This window comes from Rhinolophus sinicus, linkage group LG10 (genome assembly GCF_036562045.2).
Source record: "Rhinolophus sinicus isolate RSC01 linkage group LG10, ASM3656204v1, whole genome shotgun sequence".
Lineage (NCBI taxonomy): Eukaryota > Metazoa > Chordata > Mammalia > Chiroptera > Rhinolophidae > Rhinolophus > Rhinolophus sinicus.
The window spans coordinates 21,651,897-21,672,554 of record NC_133759.1 but is presented as its reverse complement, the minus strand read 5'-3'; the positions used below and the strand labels follow the sequence as shown (position 1 = coordinate 21,672,554).

At 37.7% G+C, this 20,658-nt stretch overlaps 1 protein-coding gene across 6 annotated transcripts in view; it reads right to left on the bottom strand.

Moving 5' to 3' along the window:
• Positions 1-20,658, bottom strand: part of NEK10 (NIMA related kinase 10) — a 181,135-nt gene that overhangs the window by 108,823 nt on the left and 51,654 nt on the right. For all 6 annotated transcript variants that reach the window (XM_019745290.2, XM_019745292.2, XM_074312742.1 and 3 more), the window contains 11 exons: positions 19,155-19,379; positions 16,001-16,140; positions 14,616-14,677; positions 12,971-13,048; positions 11,079-11,143; positions 9,588-9,690; positions 9,366-9,494; positions 8,699-8,836; positions 5,592-5,637; positions 1,200-1,321; positions 964-1,066 (listed from right to left, as the gene is read on the bottom strand). In XM_019745290.2, the coding sequence (XP_019600849.2) occupies positions 964-1,066; positions 1,200-1,321; positions 5,592-5,637; positions 8,699-8,836; positions 9,366-9,494; positions 9,588-9,690; positions 11,079-11,143; positions 12,971-13,048; positions 14,616-14,677; positions 16,001-16,140; positions 19,155-19,379 (1,211 nt within the window). The remainder of the gene's footprint in view (positions 1-963; positions 1,067-1,199; positions 1,322-5,591; positions 5,638-8,698; positions 8,837-9,365; positions 9,495-9,587; positions 9,691-11,078; positions 11,144-12,970; positions 13,049-14,615; positions 14,678-16,000; positions 16,141-19,154; positions 19,380-20,658) is intronic.

The following is a 20,658-nucleotide window of genomic DNA, read 5'->3' as shown; positions in this document are numbered from 1 at the left end:
ACCTGCATGTATATAAATAGTAAAAAATAATTAAGGAAACATTTTATAAAAAGAAAAATGTAAAAAGCTTACGGTAAACAAAATTATAATTCATTTCAAAAGACTAAGCAAATGTGTAAATATTTGAAGATTTTTACACAAGATGAAGATTCACAATTATTTGGTCTCACTTTATATTTTACAAAGCACTAGCTTAAAATATTTCCAAGTAATTTTTCACTGAAGGTTATCTATGAATTTCTGTATTAGGTTGCTTTTATTTTTTAAATATAAGATGCTCTACTTGCAAAAATCTAGACAGTGTATCTAATCATTGTTAGTGAAGACATATGGTTTTGGAAATGTATACATTTGGAATTGCCTTCACAGAGAACTAGACTGCTCTACAACTAAGAATTCAGCTTCAAAATGTTGTTATGTAGTTCTTACATCTATAACATTTAGAGCAGTGGCCTCCAAAGCTGGGTGCCTAAGGCAATCCACTGAGAGGCAGGAACAAATATTAAAATACTCACTTTGATTTTTTAATGTACCTTTACATTTTATTCCTGTAGACTTCATGCACTATGGAATAATTTTACAGTGACATATATATAGAATTTACAATAAACGTACATATAATGGCAGTGTATTACCAAAAACATTTTTTGACGGATGGAAAATGATCAAAAATATTTGGAAACCAATTTTTTAGAAATGTCTCCCTACTTATAGGTGCTGAACCATTATTAGTCCGTGATAGTAGCACAAATGTTCCTGAGTGAAGAAAGGCAGGAAAAAAGCTAATATATTTTCTAGCTACATTTCTGTGCCCAATAGTCACATGTGGCTAGCGGCTACCATACTGGATAGGGTACATACAGAACATTCCCATCAGTGCAGTTAAGTTCTATGGGGGTAGCTCTGCTCTAAAATAATATTCAGAAATTCTTAAATTAAAAATTTTAATATTTTTATACTTACTAATTGTTACTTTGTCCTTATCCCCCAACATAATGTTGTTCGGCGTCAGGTCTCTATGGACAATCCTCTTCTCCTTGTGTAAGTACCGGAGAGCTAAGCACAGCTTGAAACAGCAAAGAAAAGCAAATTTTATTGCCCCCAACATACATATAACCACTGATGACTACTATGTCTCTAAGAAATCAGCTCGGATCTTTACCATTTTACAGAAAAAATTAATGAAAGTAAAAGTGTACCTGAATAAATATTTTCCATAGTCTTTCTTCTGTAAAATGATGTTGTTTTTCCTTCAAAGAACTGAAATGTTCTCCAAGAGGGACCCCTTCTATAAGCTCCATAACTATATACAACCTATCATCTATATTTAAAAAAAAAATAGAAATTTAAACTCAATAAAGACATCTTGAAAACACGAATTAGAATCCAAGCTTCCCAATGGGTGTGCAGGGAACAGCACTGAACAGTTAGAGATGCACTATGATAATGGATCCACTCAGCCCTGGAAGGGGTGGGTGTGGGTGACCTTGGGGCAACTGGAGCCCAGCAACAATCTCTTCCAGCTCCAGGCTACCTCCTAGCATAAGTTTACGCTGGCAAATATTATCATTTTCTGTATATGCTGCAATGTGGAATGGTTGTGAGGTGCCAAAGTGAACAAGCTAATGATCCCAAGTCTTGAAGGACTCCCTGAAGAACATGTAAATCCACCTTTCCTCTCAATAGTTTAACATTTACCCTTTAATCAAGTTAGACATTTAGAGAATTGCATTTTAAGCTGCACTGTTTTGTAGCCTCACAGATTTACCTTACAGAGTTTTACAATGGAATCATGCCATGGTCTTGCAATGAACGACACAACTGAAAACACCTCCCGTGACAGAAATTTCTGCTACTCCCCTCAAGACCAGAGAAAGCTGGGCTTCTCCTGGTTTTATCTTATAGATACTGGGGAATTTCATAACTGATTGTGTTTGTCTCTTTGCTTTGGATGCCAAGAAACAAGTATTGTTTTCTCCTCCAAAATCAGTATGAAACTCTCAACAATGGTATGTGAAATATCTTTTGTGATGTTTCGTATGTATAAGAAATATGTATGTACATAATATTTACAAAAAGGAAATCATACTATACATGTTCTGCAACTGAAGTTTTTTTTGTTCAACATTCCTGTTGGTTACATGGTATTCCATAACACAGTTGGATCATAATTTATTTAATCATTCTCCTAAGGACAGACATTTATATTGCTTCTAATTTTTTTATAATCCCAAGAAATATTTATTGTAGATACTAACTTTACCTCTGGCTTTATTTTTAATTTCTCACCTTTTATTTCCTTTTATGACAATTTTATAATCTATTTTATTATTTTTTATGTATTTTAAAGCCACTTCCAATTCTCTTTTGGAAGAATTCAGGTTTTAAAAAAGTGTTTTTTGTTGTTTTTATTTTTAACTAAGACAAGTTGTGTCACTTCATTAGAAGTTAGAGGCCAATCTAGATCTCTTTATGATAGAATATGTACCAAATTACAGGATATTATCCTAATATCAAGAACAAACAGCCAAGGGTGTATTATTTACTGGAGAGTTTCAGTACTGAGTTCCTCTGAGTCATCTAGGGAAAGGAAGATGGGTAAAATCATAATATGTCAAAGTACACAACAGGTTTTCATAATAACAGCATCCATAAAGAGGCAGTGAGGAAGCCCCAATCTTTGCCTGTATTTCTTAAATCTTCCTTCAAATGCAGGTTTATTTTGAAAGTTCCTATGTGACACATATCATTACAGTCTATCAATACTTATATTTTTCAGTTAGCTTTGGCTTTATCTCAGTGTTTTGATTCCATATTCCATCAACCTTGCAGAAAGAGGCTGCCTGCCTGCAGAATCAGCCAGGGCTCCATCGCCACCTTGTGGCAATTACTTGAACTTCAAGCAAAAGAAATCGGAAAGACCTAGCCCCCTCCCAATGTATTTTGGAGGTGAAAAATGTCATCTAATTCAACAAAACAACTTTTTATTTTTTCTAACACAAGTCACTATATTTTAGTTTTCTTCTCTCCTGATCTTACTCAGTGGTGTGTGTGTGTGTGTGTGTGTGTGTGTGTGTGCGCGTGAAAATAGCTTTAATAACTATTTTGGTTTGTTCATTCAGTGTCTCGCAAATGGGAGTCCGGGTATTTTACATGTAACTATCTTTAGGTCATTGATTATATCACTGTTTCATTGATCAAGAAAGTGATGTGATGGGCTCTGAATCTGGTGCAGGAAGAGCTTTGGAACTTCAGAAGCTCTCCACATCCCCCACAGAGGCGGTGCCCTATGACCCAGGCGAACTGTTCACAGAAGAGAAGCCCGCCTTCCAGGGAATCCCCCCATTATGTGAGAAGCCGAAATAGTGCAGAGAAAATATAACACTACAGTGTGAGAGAGAATAAAAGGCTGCATTTGGAGACAAAATAAAACATTCTACCAACACCTACTGGAAAACAAAACAAAGACATCTTTCTATCAGTCTGTTGCAGAACCCACTCCTGTAGATATCTAGGAAGAGAAATAATAAATCATTAATTGCCATGAATAACCAAGGCAACAAGACAGTTCAGAAAGAAAGTGAAAAGTCTCCAGAAAAGGAACTTAAACACATGTAAATGTGTGAATTAAATGACAGAGAACTCAAGATTGCAGTTCTTAAAAAACTCAACGCAATGCAAGAAAACACAGACAGGCAGTTTAATGAACTCAGAAACACAATCAAAGAACAAAATGAATATTTTACCAAAGAGATTGAAATTTTGAAAAAGAACCACATAGAATTTCTGGAGATTAAGAACTCAACAAAAGAAATGAAGAATGAAATAGCCAGCTTAGATAGTAGAGTTGACCAGATGGAGGAAAGAATCAGTGACATCGAAGAAAGAAATCTGGAAATGACATGGATGGAAAAAGAAAGACTTGAGACTTAAAAGAAATGAAAGAACTCTACAAGAACTTTCTTACTCCATCAGAAAGAGCAATATGAGAATAAAGGGCATACCAGAAAGAGAAGGGAGAAGGAAACAGAGAATATATTCAAATAAATAGTCGATGAGAACTTCCTAAACTTGTAGAAAGAACTGGATCCTCGAATCCAAGAAGCAAATAGAACACCTAATTACCTCAATCCCTATAGGCCTTCTCCAAGGCACATTGTATTGAAGCTGTCAAAAATTAATGACAAAGAAAGAATTCTCAAGGCAGCCAGGGAAAAAATTGTAACCTACAATAGAAAGTCCATTAGATTATCATCAGATTTTTCAGCAGAAACTCTACAAGACAGGAGGGAGTGGAATCAAATATTCAAACTATTGAAAGAGAAATGAGCCAAGAATAATATATCCAGCAAAGATATCCTTTAGATATAGAGGAAGACCTTTCCAGACATACAGAAGCTGGGGGAATTTTCTAACACATGACCTGCACTACAAGAAACACTGAAGGAGGATAGTCAACCAGCATCAATAGGGATAAATTGTGGCAAGCAAAACATAAAAGGGGGGAGAGTAAAGGCCTGAACTGGAATATGGGAATGGAGAAAGTAAGCATGCTGAAGAAAATGGAATACTCTAAATATGAAACTTTCTTTTACATAAACTTAATGGTAACCACTCAAACAAAATCCAGAACTGAAATATATAATGTAATAAAAGAAGAAACAGAGGGGAAAATCATAGAATACCACCACACATAAATAATAGACAACAACAAAAAGGCAAAGAAACAATGGAGACACAGTCTTACCAGAAAACCAGATACAATGATAAGAAATCCTCACATATCAATAATCATCCTAATGTAAATGGACTGAATTCACCAATAAAAAGGCACAGAGTAGCAGATTGGATCAAAAAACTAAACCCAACCATATGCTGCCTCCAAAAGACACATCTTAGCTACAAGGACAAACATAGACTCAAAGTGAAAGGGAGGAAATTGACACTCCAAGCAAATGGTATCCAGAGAAAATCAGGTGTAGCCATACTGATGTCAGATGAAACAGTCTTCAGGATATATACACAATGGAATACTATTCGGCGGTAAGAAAAGATGAAATAGGACTATTTGTGACAACATTGATGGATCTTGAGATTATAATGCTAAGCGAAATAAGTCAAACAGAAAAAGTAGAGAACCATATGATTTCACTGATATGTGATATACAAAACTGAAAACAACAAAAGAATAAGACAAACAAATGAAGGAACAAAAACTCATAGACACAGACAATAGTTCAGGGGTTACCAGAGAGTTAGGGTGGAGGGGGACTCTAGAAGAGGGTAAACGGAGTCTAATATATGGTGATGGAAAGAGAACTGACTCTGGGTGGTTAACACACAATGTGAGAATGTGAGATACAGATAATGTATTACAGAATTGTACACCTGAATTCTATGTAATTTTACTAACAATTGTCACCCCAATAAACTTTAATTTAAAAAAAAGTGATGCACAAGATTGTCCAGTCATATAAAAAAACAAAGAGTGAAGAAAATTGTTGATTAAGCTTATTTTTGACATTCTAATATAAAATATGTAACAAAGATACTTTTCCTTAATTAGAAATATCATGAAAATTTGTACTTACTTTCGAGAAATGTTTTGTGATAGCGTACAACATTGGGATGATAAAGCTATAAGAAAATAAACAACAAACATTACACTACTTCAAAATATAAACTTATTTTCACAGACAATTTAGTTGGATTTCATATTTGAAAACAGCAAAGACATTTTGTTTATATTTATTTATAAAACTAAGAATTTTAAGATATCATCTAATTGAGATTTTTTTCATGATTCTTTTTATTTGCTACTTACAGAACTTATCTGAAAGTAGCAATCTCTTATATAGCCTTATCAAATAAAATTAAAAACTGATTTTGCTCTACCACCTAATTTAACTAAAGTAGAGAATTGTAGAACTAGAAGAAACCTTAAGAATTTATTTAGCACTCCCACCCCAAAACCACACACAGACTGCAGAGAGGAGAAAACAAAATAAAGCAATTTATGTTGAATACATACATCATTTCTCTTATCTCTCCTCACCACTTTAATATTTACATACACTGTTTATGTCTATTGACACTATTTGTTGTGTTTTTATGTTCTCCAAAATGATTAGTATGAAATTAAAATAACCTAAGCATTATTAACTCTGTTTAAATTATAATAGTTGACAAGAACTATTTCCTTGATCAAACTTTACTCAGGCTTCTCTGAGCCCTTTTTTGACTAGGCCTCATCCTTGGCCTGCCTGGTTTTAGCAAGAATTCCAATAAGCCAGTTTAGCAAGAATCTCCCCTCTTGATAGCCAATCAAATTCCTCACCTGGCCCATATTTTTATCATCTAATCCAGTTTCTCTTCCCCCAACCTTGATACCTAACCAAGTTTCTATAAGTAATTTTCCATCCACTGACCCTTCACCTTACCTTTTGGTTGGAATTCCCCAGCTATCCCTACTATTGTATTCAGAGTTGAGTTCAGTCTCTCTCCCTTACTGCAATAGTTTGACCCCTATAAAGGTAGTCTTGAATAAAGTCTTCCTTGCCATTTAAAAGTTCTCATCACAAGAAAAACAAATATTTATTACTATGTGTGGTGATGAATGTTAACTAGACTTATTGTGGTGATCATTTCACAATATATACAAATATTGAACCATTATGTTGTGCACCTGAAACTAATATATTATACATCAATTGTATCTCAATTTTTAAAAAGTATCTAGTACAAGATCTCTTTAACGTAGTTTATCTTAGTATGTAACATGAAATTATGTCTTTTAAAGTCATTTTCTACAAAAATACTAAAAAGTTTATAGTTGTTTATAATTTTAATTTCTAGGTAAATTGAAATTTCTTTTATCTCAGAATAGTGGTCATTACATCTATAAATGGCTTGCATCTGTTTTTGGCATTCCGTCTTGCCTTTTTGAAGGCAAGCTTTCCACCGAAGACCTGCTCTCTCAGTCCTCCATTTCAACAGCGCTGTAGTAGGACATGGCCTCCCAGTCAGAGATCACATCTCAGCCTGTCTTGCAACCAGGAGTGGGCCTAACACTCAGTCTCACCAATGGAGTGTGAGGGAACCATGTGTACTCCTGTGTCTGAACCATAAACGTTAAGAGTGGTACCCACCCTGTGCCCTTCCCTTCCCACCTTGATATGAATGGCCTATGGCAATTCCAACCACCCAAATGAAGACAATGTCCTAGAAGGTGACAGAGTAATAAGAGAGACAGAACCGACATCCATAAACATCTGCATGGAGCAGAGAACACGACCAACATGGTCTGTTCACTTTGGGATGGTTACGTGGAAAAGAAATAATAGGCCACTGCATTGTGAGGCCTCTTCTCTCAGCCCCTGTATCGTAGAGCCTCTTTGTTACAGCAGCTTAAGCTTAACAAATAACACTCTACCATTCTAGCCCCGTTTCTGTTGCTTCTGTCTGCCAATACCTCCTACTTTTAAGCCTCGATATCAGTATCCTTTCCATCAGTTCAGTCCTCCGGTGAGAGTGTAGTTGTACGATTTTGAGTTATCTCAAAGCCCAAGCAGATGCCTCTTACATGGCCGCAGCCTGATATTTTTTCTTCTTAGGAAATGGGCGAAAACAAATAGTCTACCTCATCAGCTAGCAAGCAGCCAGCAGATTTTGAACAATATGGGACCAGGTAAACAACCAGAACCATACTCTAGACCCAGCCCACTAACTAGGATTACATTCCGATTTCAGTTCAAAAGAAGATAGTGGACCATGTTCTAGCCTGTGTCATAATGAAGCAGCACTCTGCCGGAGGCTAGGTTATCCTAAGCATGAGCAAACACAAATTTTTAAAAATCTAATCTATTACTATATAAAAACCAACCACAAAATAAGCTATTAATGATACTACTTACTGTAATTTAGAAATTGGAATAGAACTATGGATTTTGAGGAATTAAGACCATCATATTCATGACCATTGTATCCCAGCACAAATACTGTGCAAATTGAACTGCTAGAGACCGAAGCCCAGTGAAGTTGATAGCTCTTCACAGGAATTATAAATGGACAGTGTTCATAATGAATGTACAAATAAGGAAACCTATAAAAGAAACCAGTGTGTCCTTGGATCACAAAAAGAAATCCCATTTCTCTTCTGGCATGTTTATTCTTTCTCTCCAAACAAAGCTTCATAATGATAGTTAATTGAGTTGTTACATTATGTCAGAATATTCTGCTCATGCCAATAAATAATGACCCATCTGGAAAATCCACATTTTAGATGTAATAAGCCATATTTGAAGAATGTTAACAGCTTGGTTCCACTTGACAAAAATTAGGGAACTCTGAGTCATATTCTTATGCATGTAACTAAGTAACAAAATAGTCTGCAATACGAGGAGAAGGAAATGGATATGCCTAAAATGAAAAGAGAAGGGTTTTTCGTATCGAATGCACTCTGTGCTATAAACTCTGTTGTTCTGCACCCCTGGCCCTGACATAAACTCCAGAAAGTGTTTTTAAGGTTCAATGTCAAGCCTTCAGAAAAAAGCTGGCTAAAATATCCCAACCTTAACGTCAATTATTTTAAGCAGAACCAGTTCTTAAACAGTATGGACAAGAATAGCATAAGAACACTACTTTCTTTTGATGACATTTATTTAAGGAAAACACCCTCATAAACAAGAAAAACCTTTACCTGCTCTTTAATTATGGTTAATTCAGAAACAATATTCTTCACACTGCTGTCTCGATCTTTTTTATCCTTTCCAAATGCTGGGTTATGTAAATTGACCTCTTTCATTGCTAAAAGATTTTGACCACTACGCTTTCTAACCTAATAAGGAAGACAAAAAGAAAAAGAAAATAAATGAGATGGGGGTAGAAAGGAAGAAAGAGATAGGTTAACAAAGTCACATGTTTAAACAAAGTCTTTTAAATAAGTCAGGGAACTTTAAAACTTCTATCTGTATTTACACTAAGCTCAGCTAAAAAAAACCAGTATCTCCTGGAGTAATCTGCAATATTCAGTAAGATTTTACTTGGTAAACACAGAAACACTAGTGTGAATTTAGAAAAGGTGTCATGCAGTGGGACAAGCCATTTTTACTATTTTTTTTGTGAGAGATTAATGACAGCTTTTGTCTTCAAAGGTCAGTGACCAATTTCTAGAGCTGAAAACTCTAGTGCAGCTATCTGATGAACAAAAACAATCCTTCAAATTTTCGTAACTATTTTTCACTACTTTTCAACAAGGACTTTCAAGGTCCTTTCAAGAGGACTCCAATTCAACTGTGTGTGACTGTGCAAGTGTGGCATCTGCTTTGCTTGGGGGTATCAGAAATGTTCCCCAAGGGCACAGTCACCTTGTAAACACAGCCAAAAGCTCCACTTCCAAGATGATCCAAAATCGCATAGTTGCCTATGTATTTCGAAGGAGCTTTATTCTGATTAATGCTTTCAATGTTTTCAGCAATTTGCTTCAGCTCATCGTCCTAACCAAAAAATACAAAGGAAACGAGTTACTATGATAAAGCCCATCCTGACCACATGGCAGCCTGCCAAGATACTTAAAACTCAGGACTTACCATTAATAAATTCAGCTTGGATACCAACTCTTCATAAGCACTGATGTCACGAACATAATGTCCTATATCAATGAAGACCTCAAACAAGTCAGTGGGGAAGAGCCTACAGGGAAAAAGGCACACGTGTGTGTCATGCAGGACTCGGAAACTGTTGTTCATTCCCTCCCTTTTGGATCTAGCTCATTCACAGATTAATTATAGCAAACAAATTTAACTTCCTTAGGTTATCAACAAGCTGGTGGACATAATACCCACCAGTTGATCTCTCAAAAGTGAACTGTAGCTGCATTTCATAAGCATAAGGAAAAACAAATGGAAAGTTCTAGGGATCTGCTGTATAATATTCTGCTTATAGCTAACAGCGCTGTACTGTACACTTAAACATCTATTACGAGGGTAGATATTGTGTTATGGGTTTTTTACAACAATAAAAAAATAGATATGATGCAGATTGTACAAAGACCTTATTTGTAAAGTATTTGTGGATATAGGTATTAAACATTTTGGGAAGGAATGTTTACTGGGTGCTTACTGAGTGAGCACTTTCATAAATGCTATTTGATTCAGTCCTTATGTTTACTCGAGGAGGCAACTATTAACCTAATTTTAAATGTTTTATGAAAATCAAATAAAAATACAGGTAAATGGGGGGGAGGGGATGGAGAGATTTGTGCATCATTTCCAAGGTACTGGCTTTGAGGCTTATTAAAATACTTAGGTCCACTAAAATGGACGAATTAGGGCCTTGAACAAAAAAGGTTCTGATGAATAACTAATTTTACGTCCTTTTCTTTCCCTAAATTCAAGCGTCATATAAAAATAAAGTAACAACATAAAATGTTCCGCTGCTGAATAAAAGATGTTACTAAAACTCAAGGTGTTATTTCTATTCTTTCTGCCTTGTCGATACAATTCCTGTAGGAACTTGAGCCTATGGTTTTGGCTCACCCTACCCAACTAAATTGCATGCAGACCACACATGTAGGTAACTAGCATCTCCTTGTCAAGGTGGTGATTTTTCTGTCACACTCAACCAGCATAGCCAACCTCCTGACCCTAGAACATCCAGCCTCCTCCCCTTCAAATGAGCTTTTACACTATGGAGGATATCCAGACAAATACTTTTTTTTCTGTTTATTAAGAGGAAATGACTAGATCAATTTTGGAATTTCTGAATGGGCAAAAACAAGGACATATTTCGATGTCATCCACTTAAAATGTTAATGTCTAAAAAAGAGAAAGAAAGAAAAAACGAATACCATAGCAGTCGCATGTAATTAAGAAGAGTTATATTGATATTGTGATTGCTGTTCTTTCATCATTTTGTTAAGATATCACCAGGGTAGCTCAGTTTTATCTGTAAATTCTAAGAAATCAGAAGACACCTGTTTTTCATGCTGATTCATTCTTCTTTTACTGTTACTAAATCAGGCATGTGAAAACAGTTCAATTTAGTGACTGCTGGTTACTTAAATAGCTCTAAGCCCATACCTTTTAAAGAGTGGTCTGTTTCTTTCCATACTGAAGAGAAACCTCAAGGCTCTGAAAGCATAACACTGGTAAATAAAAGGAGAAGTGATTCTCAAATGGTAGCTCAACAAATTAGAACATTTTCAGGACAGAATTATCATGAAGTGAATATTAACGTGGCTTGATTGTGAGGGTGGCTGGTCTACATCGGAACCAAAGCTTGTGACTGAAAACAATAACCATCAACACCTGGGGTAGTTCTTGTACTTAAAAATTATTTATGCTGTAGAAATGCTAGGGACCTTGGCCTTGTTTCACTCAGTAGTTGTCCTTAATTCCTTTCTAGAAAATACAAAATGAGCAAAAAGACAAGAAATAAAATGCCTATGCTGAGAAAACCAAATGTCCAGAGATTTCCAGGAGCTCAAGGTTTATTTTGTTTCTAGCCTGCTATGTATGCCTCAATATTTACATGGTTTCTGTGAGAAAATAAACACTAGAAATGATGACATGTAAAAATAGCCACAGGCACACTGGACTCAAGCTTGACAAATTGGTCTCTTGAGTAAAGAGGCCTAAGCATTCCCTGAATAGAAAAATCTACAGTACCTCCTGTGAACGCTCAGAAAGAGGCCTGTGAGACCTTAAGGAAGAAAAATAAACATCTGACATTTTGCAATGCTGAGGAAAAAAAAAGGAAAAAGAAAAAACAGCCCCCAGCCTGCAGATGTACCTGCACAATAAGCCACCACTGGGGTGATCGGGGTCTGCTGAGTTCAAATCCAGAATTGTTTCATAATATTAGTGACCTGAATATAGAAGAAGGGTCACACACAGAATTGCCCAGAGAAGCCAGGCAGACAACAAAATGAAGGAGCCTGGTAAGAGAGTAGTGGCGACTGTGAGAGAGTGGAGAACATGCATGCATGTTCCTCGAAAGCCATTGCAACATGGATTTTTAAAAACCCTCTGCTGCCTAACAAAACGCATCTGCTGGATGGATTTGACTTTGCCTGTGTCCCAGTATAGTGTCATACACATAGCGGGGCACTAGGGAAACGAAGCCCCTCCCTTGGATGTTCTCATCTGTAGCTCTCCACAACCTGTGGCTGCCAGTCCACAGATACCACCCGAAATTCTCTGCTAGGGTTGACCATCATTCTGGGTGATAGCTCTTAAATCAGATTGAGGCAAAGGTGGTTTCGCACTTTCTTTTCTAAGCGACTTGAAGAAAAGGTGAGCCACCACTACGGCAAAGGCAAACTTCAAATCTGATGTTATCATCCCAATTTGGGGACTCTGGCCCCTAGTGCCCAACTCCTCAGAAAAGCACCTATTGTGTCCCCCTCTTACCTGTGAGGCCTCATCTCCTGAGGCACCCCGTCCCCTCAACGCACACCCCAGCCCCACTAAGCTGTCAGGCTCCCATACTTTGCAGGTGTTGTTCCGTGTGGAATGGCCTTCCACCCTGATACACTGGTGCCCCACTCATATCCCTTTATCCGTTTGGCAAGTCCCTTCTCATCCATCAAGACTGATTTTACAGGCTTTCCTTTGTCAAGGTGAAATGTTAGTGGCTGTTGGCCATGCTTAAATATGGCATAGAATTTTCCTGTTATTATTTTCCGATACACAAGCAATACATGTCTTTTTTAAAAGCAGAACTTATTGATAAGCAAAGAAACATCTAAATAAAATGGCCTAATTCCCTCCCATAGAGAAACCACTGTCAAGCTTTTTACGTTGTAGCAGCACTTGCTTCCATGCCAGCCTCCCTCACTAGGTATTTTTCCTTCACAGTCAGTACAGGATCATAGCTAACTTAAAAATTCTGAAAATCATAGATTATATTATCAAAGTTTCCCCAGATTTCAGTAACTTGATATTGAAGAACAATGGACATGTTTATTTACCTGTAATAGATTAGTCTTTGCTGCATTCTTTTGTTTGTTTGGTAAGATTAATTTTGCTATTGTATATACACCATTTTCCTGGAAGAATAAAGGGGCCATGTTATGACAATGCCAAAGAGCTACATAAGCATAAAAAAACAACTAAACAACCTCAAAAATTAATATTAAGAAAAAAACGTTAGCATAATCTTCGAACTTTAAATATGACAGGACAATACCTAAAATGTGACAGGACAATACTAAAAATGAATGTAGGTGTAACACGTTTATACACCAAAGACTATAACCACAATCTTAAAATTTCAACTGTCTTTAAAGATTATAAATAATAAAGTATATCAATTTAAAGTGATTCAAAAACTTAAAAACAGTGTGGGGGACAGCATAAAGAGATCCAAATATCTTTATAATCTTTGCACATTATATTTTAAATATAATGAAATATAACTATGAAATATAATTTCTTCCTTTATAGTTTTGTGAAACACTACAGATAAATTATTGAAGAAAAGAAAATAGAAAAAGAAACAAGAATAGATTAAAATAGAAAACAAATATTACTCATGAAAACAGTTAATATATTTCTAGACTTATGCTCATACAAATATATACGTGGAAGAATGAAAAGAATTACTAACTTATTGCTACTTTTCCATTATCTATTAAATGTATAACTTACTAAAGTCTACTATATGTGGATGTTTATATTATAACTAAAGAACTTTACCCACCTTATTGCATTTAGTCTTTATAGTTATTTGTGAATTAGTCTATAATTTTCCTGTTTTATACATGATAAAACCAAAACTTAAAGAGGCTAAGTCATTTTTCCAGGGGCCAAGCAGCAGTAATGATAGGAATTGTTTTAACAGGATTTGTTTCCAGGCCAGCCTCCCTCATCAGATATTTTTCCCTCACAAGTCAGTACAGGGACTAGTGCTAACCTAAATATTCTAAAAATCATAGATATTATCAAAATTTCCCTAGATTTCAGTTGCTGTACTAACTACCCCCTGATTTGCACAACGTCCCCGAGGGACTCTAGTCACTGGTAAGTAACTTGATCCATTACTAACTTTTATCTATTTACGGATTTTGAAGTTGGATATATTGTATTGAAAAAAAAAGTTTTCTCTTTAAAATTCAATGAGCAGAAAATAACTTTTATAATAGGAACCCATGTGAGGGTTGTATACATACATGTGTATTTAGGTATAATTCTGATGTATATACTTGAATTTGAGAGTACATACTTGATATATTCTTAAAGTGACTGCTACCCTTAACTCATGGAAGCCTATATGCCCAGAATTAAAACAGTTCAGAATAGCTTTTAAAAAGAGAGAGAGAGAGAGAGAGAGAGAGAAAGGAAGAAAGGAAGAAAGGAAGAAAGGAAGGGAAGGGAAGGGAAGGGAAGGGAAGGGAAGGGACCACACATAATATAGGGAAGAAACATCATCAATTAACCACATGGCACTTCTTTTCAAGCCACATGAGTTAAAAGAGGAAGGACAAGAATGTAAAATGAAATCCTCTAAGTTAAATAAGAAACACTGAAATGTGGGATACAGAGTTGGGTGTGAGGTGGGGTCAATCAGTGGTGACCTGCTTATGCAGCCCCCACCCTGGGGAGCGGGATGCTCACCTGAACCACCTGGTGGGCGTTGGTGTCGTTGAGCACGAGCTCAGTGAGGGCAGCACAGCAGGCTGGAACGAAAATCACCACACGATCAGGTCTGTCACCATGTGCCCGCGCTACTGCTCTTACATCAATACTCGAACTCCACGGGGAATTTGGTTAGCAGAGTCACTCAGAAACACTAAACTGTCCTTCTGGCGTGGTTCTGGGACAAGGAAAATGTCTCTTCTCTTCATGTGATTAGTGCATGTACACCCCACAGCAGCTTTCTATTGAGTACTTACCGGTACCATATACCCGGAAGCAGGGACTGCATCCGTCTGGTTCATTGTAATGCCCAGTGCCCAACCACTGAGCAGGCGCTCAATAAATACATCTACAATGGCTGGCTAAATGAGAGAGTGCTCTACATATAGAATCCAAATTAACATTTATATTCAGAGTATGCACTGTGATGACCTGTTTGACCAGTGGGAAAACCGAGACTCGGAAAGGTTATGAGACGAAGCCACAGCACTAGTAAGCGGCAGGGGCCAGAAGTCTGACCCTAGTCTGCCAAGTGTTACATCCCGGGCCCTGAGCACTACCCTTCCTGCCTTTTATAGCCACTGGGGCAGCCTCTGGTGGAGTTCTGTACTGAGTTGCTGCTTGGCCTTTTTCCTCCCCCAGCCATGTCTGCTCTTCCCCTCTGAGGACCTACCGGGCCTTCTGCTGGCCCACCCGGTACCTCTCTGCTCCCTTTCTGTGGGTCACTGCAGGGCACCCAGCTTGGTCAACAACACTGTGGCCCCGCTTGCCACAAAGGCCAGGTGCCCTCATGCAAGGCAGTGGCTACACAACTATTCAAGATTGTGCCAAAGTGCCAAAAAAGTGCATGCATATGTCCCTGCTCCCCGCAATGCTTCTGTGTGGAAATCCCACAGAGGGCAGCATCTCTGTCTTCTCTTCAGGTGCTCACGAAGTATGAGGAAGGCACTCCCTTGCTCCCAGTGGAACAGGTACCTGCATTGTAGAATGTCCCTAAAGGAGGGTGCCCGAGGTCTAGAAAATAATAGGAACCACGATCTGTACACCAAGTAAGCTGCATTCCCTAACGCAGTTTTATGAGTAATAAAGCTCATATTCTGCTCTCTTTATGTCGGACTCCTATTGTTGACTTCTTCATGTGTTCAGAACATGGAAGGGAGGGGAAAGTTTGTGGTATCGTTAACCTGCAAGTCCAACCCTGGTACCAACAAGTTTTGGGCATCATATGGATGTAACTTCACATTTTTTAAAACTTATAAATTGTGCCTAATCAATGTTATCATACTAATTTTATAACAGAATAATAAGACAATATAATATTAAACAACATAAAATAGTAAAACATAATAATATGATATAAATACCTGCTTGAAGAGAGAAAGTATTTTCTTGTATTTCCCGAGGGCTTAAATCTTCTGACAAATGAAGCTGCTGAATTCGGCCTGCTGCATTTGCACTAGACAGGCTTCCAATGGAAGACCGATCAGAAACAAAATTTCTATCTCTGAAAAAGAAAAGTTAATGCACAGATGAATCTATCAATTTTCCTTCCTGATCAGTGTTTTCTGAGTCCTTTTTAAAGAAATCTTTGCTTCACCCAGATCACGAAGTTTTCTGCTGTGTTATCTTTATTGTTTCACCTTCCAATCCACCTAGAATGGATTTTGTATATGGTGTGAGGTAGGAATCTTTCCTTCCTTCCTTCCTTCCTTCCTTCCTTCCTTCCTTCCTTCCTTCCTTCCTTCCTTCCTTCCATCCTGTTCTCTCTCTCTCTCTCTCTCTCTCTCTCTCTCTCTCTCTCTTCTTTTTAATATGGTTACTGAACTGGCTCAGCACTATTTATTGACAAGGCTGTCCTTCCCCCACTGCTCCACACAGCCACCTTTGTTTTGACCTCTAGTCTGCTGCAATCAAGTCACCTTAATACATGTCAGTCTTCATCATTTTGTTTACTTTTTCCATGAAATTCCAATCTTGCTTTATTTTAGGAAAGTTCTCTTCTATTATATCTTTAATTTTTTTTTTTAATTCCTTTTGTTGTTTTCTCTAACTCAGGGATATCAATTATCCAAAAACCTGTCTTCTGCTGGCCATAGCTTTCATTTTCTAATTGCTCGTATTTCTTTGTCTTTCTCCTCTACATTACGTGTAATTTATCTTTCAATCTTGCCCTTCCTTTTTCTAATTCCAGTTTCTAGTGAACTTATCAGTTCTGTGTATGTTATTCCGTTCCTGTCTTCTTTCTTAGCTCTGCAATCTCTCTCCTCCCTTTTTTATTATCTTCTCATCTCATCTTTAATCTTATTTCATAAATTTCATGTTCTATTTAATGTCTTCGATAAAAATAAAGCATTTGTTTTTCTGTTTACTTAATGGAACCTCTTCCACAAGAGATTCTTCATGTCTTTCATCTATTTTGTTCCTTTTTGTTTTACTTTGTTACCATATTTTATCATTTATTTTTTTTATGCCAGCAGCTCTATCTGGATTTCTATGTGCCTAAATATAACATGGACTTGGCTTTCTTCCCACCTCATCTGGACCCACTAGTGTCCCTCCTTCACTGAGCATGGGGAAGGTAATGGAGCTGGGCCTAGCGATAGTCATAATTGGTGATATTATCTGTCAACATAATTACGTTAAAACTTGAATTTCAGTGATCATTCCACATGATCAAGAGTATATAGCCCTCTAGGAACCACTTTTGAGTTTGCGGGTGCAAGAGACTGGGTATGCACAGGTTTCCTGGAAACTGCCCTGACAACAATGCCTGTTCATAATCAAGCCAGCAGACAACCTGGCAGCCTCCAGCCATCGAACCCACTCCAGGCAATTCAGGGGCGGGCACAAGCTCTGAAAGGATACTATTTACCCAGCTGGGATAATAAATTCTCCTAGAGCACAGTGACATATTTAACATGGAATAAGTGTTGACATCTATCACCTTCCCAGGAAAGAGTTTCCTAACATTGCACCATAGAAACATACTAGGAAAATGACTCTTTAGACATGTAAGAACTCTTTTCCATCAAGGATTGTTATAGCTTGAGCAAAAGAGGAAAATGGTGCCTTGTATTAAACTCAAATTATATGTAAATTATATGTAAAAAGTATATTTTGTCTTTAAAGTATACTTTGTCTTTGAAGTATTGCTTAACTATTATAGAATTTAATTTTATCATCTAAATAAATAAATAATAACTGCTCTCCAAGAAGACAACCCTGTTGTCACGGGCATATTGACAAATAATAACCACCACCAGCAGCAGCATTGCCATCACCATCCGACAACTTAAGCAAAAATGAACCTTTGTCAAATGTGATTATTTTGACCAAGGGGCTAGCTTATTATGCCACTGTACTGATGAAAGATTTATAATTTAAAATTTAATGTATTTGAGATTTTTAAGTGATACTTATAAAAGCAAGTGGAGAGTAAACAGTCTATGTATTTTTTTCTTTTTTTTTTTTTTTTTTGATGATAACAGAAATCGTTAACAGAGCTACAGTTCCTATCTCTGCAGTCTGTTCTTATGCTTTGGAATGTCCCCTCAGAGAAAATGAAGTTGATAATACATAGTTCTGCAATATCCCTGGAGGTATAATAAGCATAAAGTCCCAATAATATTGATTTGATAATATCTAGTCATATTAAAATTGATAAGTCATGGCTTTTATTAGCATGAGTTTTATTTATGTACCACAGATAATAAACGTGAGCCCTCTGAGGCAGACATACTCCTTTTCAACTTTGTTTAAAAACATATAGGGCTGAATTATGCTTTATAATAATTTTCGGTAATAAAACCTTCCCACGGATGGTACAAAAGATGTTTTTATTCAATACTTCAATATATCTACTATGTGCAATATAGTAGTTATTGCAACATGAAGAGAATTTCAATTCGAAAGTATTTTTGAAAACCATTCCTTCCTCATATCATGGTTTTGAATGCCATTGGAATTCTACTTTTAAAAGAGAGATAATAGGTGTTAACCCATCTTATAGCACCATAACAAAGATTAGAGAGAAAGAAAGAGCAACTGGATCAGGGTCAGTAACATGAAAATCATTTCATTAATGATACTTTCTCCTATTTTGACTAAGGATTATATATCTGCCCCTTTAACATAGACATTGCTTTCTCTTTACAGATGAATGACAGGTACGCATACACAGACATTTTGGTAAAATAGTAGTAATTATTGTACTCATTCAAGAAATACGGTGGCAAGACAAATGTTTTCCTTGGGTTATTGGGTTTCCATTCCTGGCACTGTACTGGAGGCTGGTGATGCAAAGATAAACATATCAGGGCTCCCAAGGAGCTTGAAAGACAAATGCCCCCGACAGGAATTTAGAGCATGCTTGCAACAAGTATAAATGACTCTGCAAAACATGAATGACCGAAGAGCAGGAGGGAGGAAGTTGAACGTGTGCCCAATCTGCCATCGCATGGCAGAGTCCCCAGCCTGCAATGACTGGGGTGAAATGAGCCAAAGCCCACCCCAACTCACCCTCGTAAAATATGTAGCAGCTGCTTGATGCCTCCCCAGATGCGGATTTCCACACTGGTCTCGGGGTCTTCACACACCTGCACCAGGATCCAGACGACACTCCAGAGCAGCTTCAGGTGGTCAGAGTGCAGCAGACTGAGGAGGATGGGGACCCCCTCATAGAGCTTCACCTGCTCTTTCACTTGGGGCTCAGCACACAGCAGGCGCAGCAACTCAGCAGTTAGTCTGGAAGGGGACGGGAAGGGTGAGGATGAGAATCACAGCACAGTGGGTCGCTGACTTTACATTTAGACTAGAGCTGTCACCACTGCATGGACTACAACTCTAACATTTTCTCAGTCACAGGTCAGCATACGTTTCCGGCAAAGGGCTGAACCACAACCAAATGTTTTCGGCTTTGCTGGCCTTACGGGCTCCATCACAGCTACCCAACCATGCCAACATGTGCAAAAGCACCCATAGACAACACCAAAAAACAAATGGGCTTGGCTGTGTCCCAATAAATCTTTATTTACAAATACAGGCAGGGAGCCACATTTATCCCCCAGGTTACAATTGGCTGACTGGTGTTCTAAGTCATATGCTCATTGTACCTCCATTGGTCTGACTAAAAACCTACTAACCAGCAAATAGGTGTCAAGTACCTACAATGAGACCTGCTGTAGGCTCAAGATAAAAGAATTATGAAAGCTTTACCGTAGTCTTCAGAAACTTACTCTAGTGGTTGCAAAAGCAAGACATTAATACAAAATGGCAAAAATACTACAGTGCAGGGAGATTACATGTAAAGTGTCCAGTGACTGCCTGGAGAGTAATATGAAGCACGATGGCATAAGTCACAGGGTTCAGCTGAGCTCCAAAACATTATGATGACGAACATTTCACGGAACCATCCTTAATCTTCTAGTCGCACACTCTAAACACTCTCCCTGGACGGTATCGACCATCCCCACGGCTCAGGCACTCCCTGTAACCCGGTACTGTGAGCTCGGCCCAGGCAACACTCCCAACCTCTAGAAGTTCTAGCCACATGGCTGTTCCACAGGTACTCACCCCACTTGTCTAAACTCAAAGTCATTATTCTCCTCCCCCAAATCGTCTCTTCCTCATATAACTCTGATCTTGACTCATAGCACCAGTCTTTTCAATTTTCCAAGCCAGGGGACTGGGAATCATTCAACACACTTTCTTCTCCTTTCCCAACCTGCACTGCCAATCAAGGATCTTCAGAGCCCCTGATTTCCTGGGCAATTGCTGGGATGTATTCTCTTGAAAGTCGTGCAGCCAGCTAACCACCCCCTACCCTGCTCATCCCCTTCCTGTGATACTTGATCATGTGCAAGATGTGTGCCCCTGTTACCTACCTCTCCAATATTCTCATTCCCGTTCTGCTTCACAATTGCTTTCCCCGCAGCCAATTTTCCATGGTGCCTCTCCTGCTCAAACTGTTATACTCTGACGTTCAGAACACGTTCTTTGGTAAACAGTATTCTTCACCTTCTCA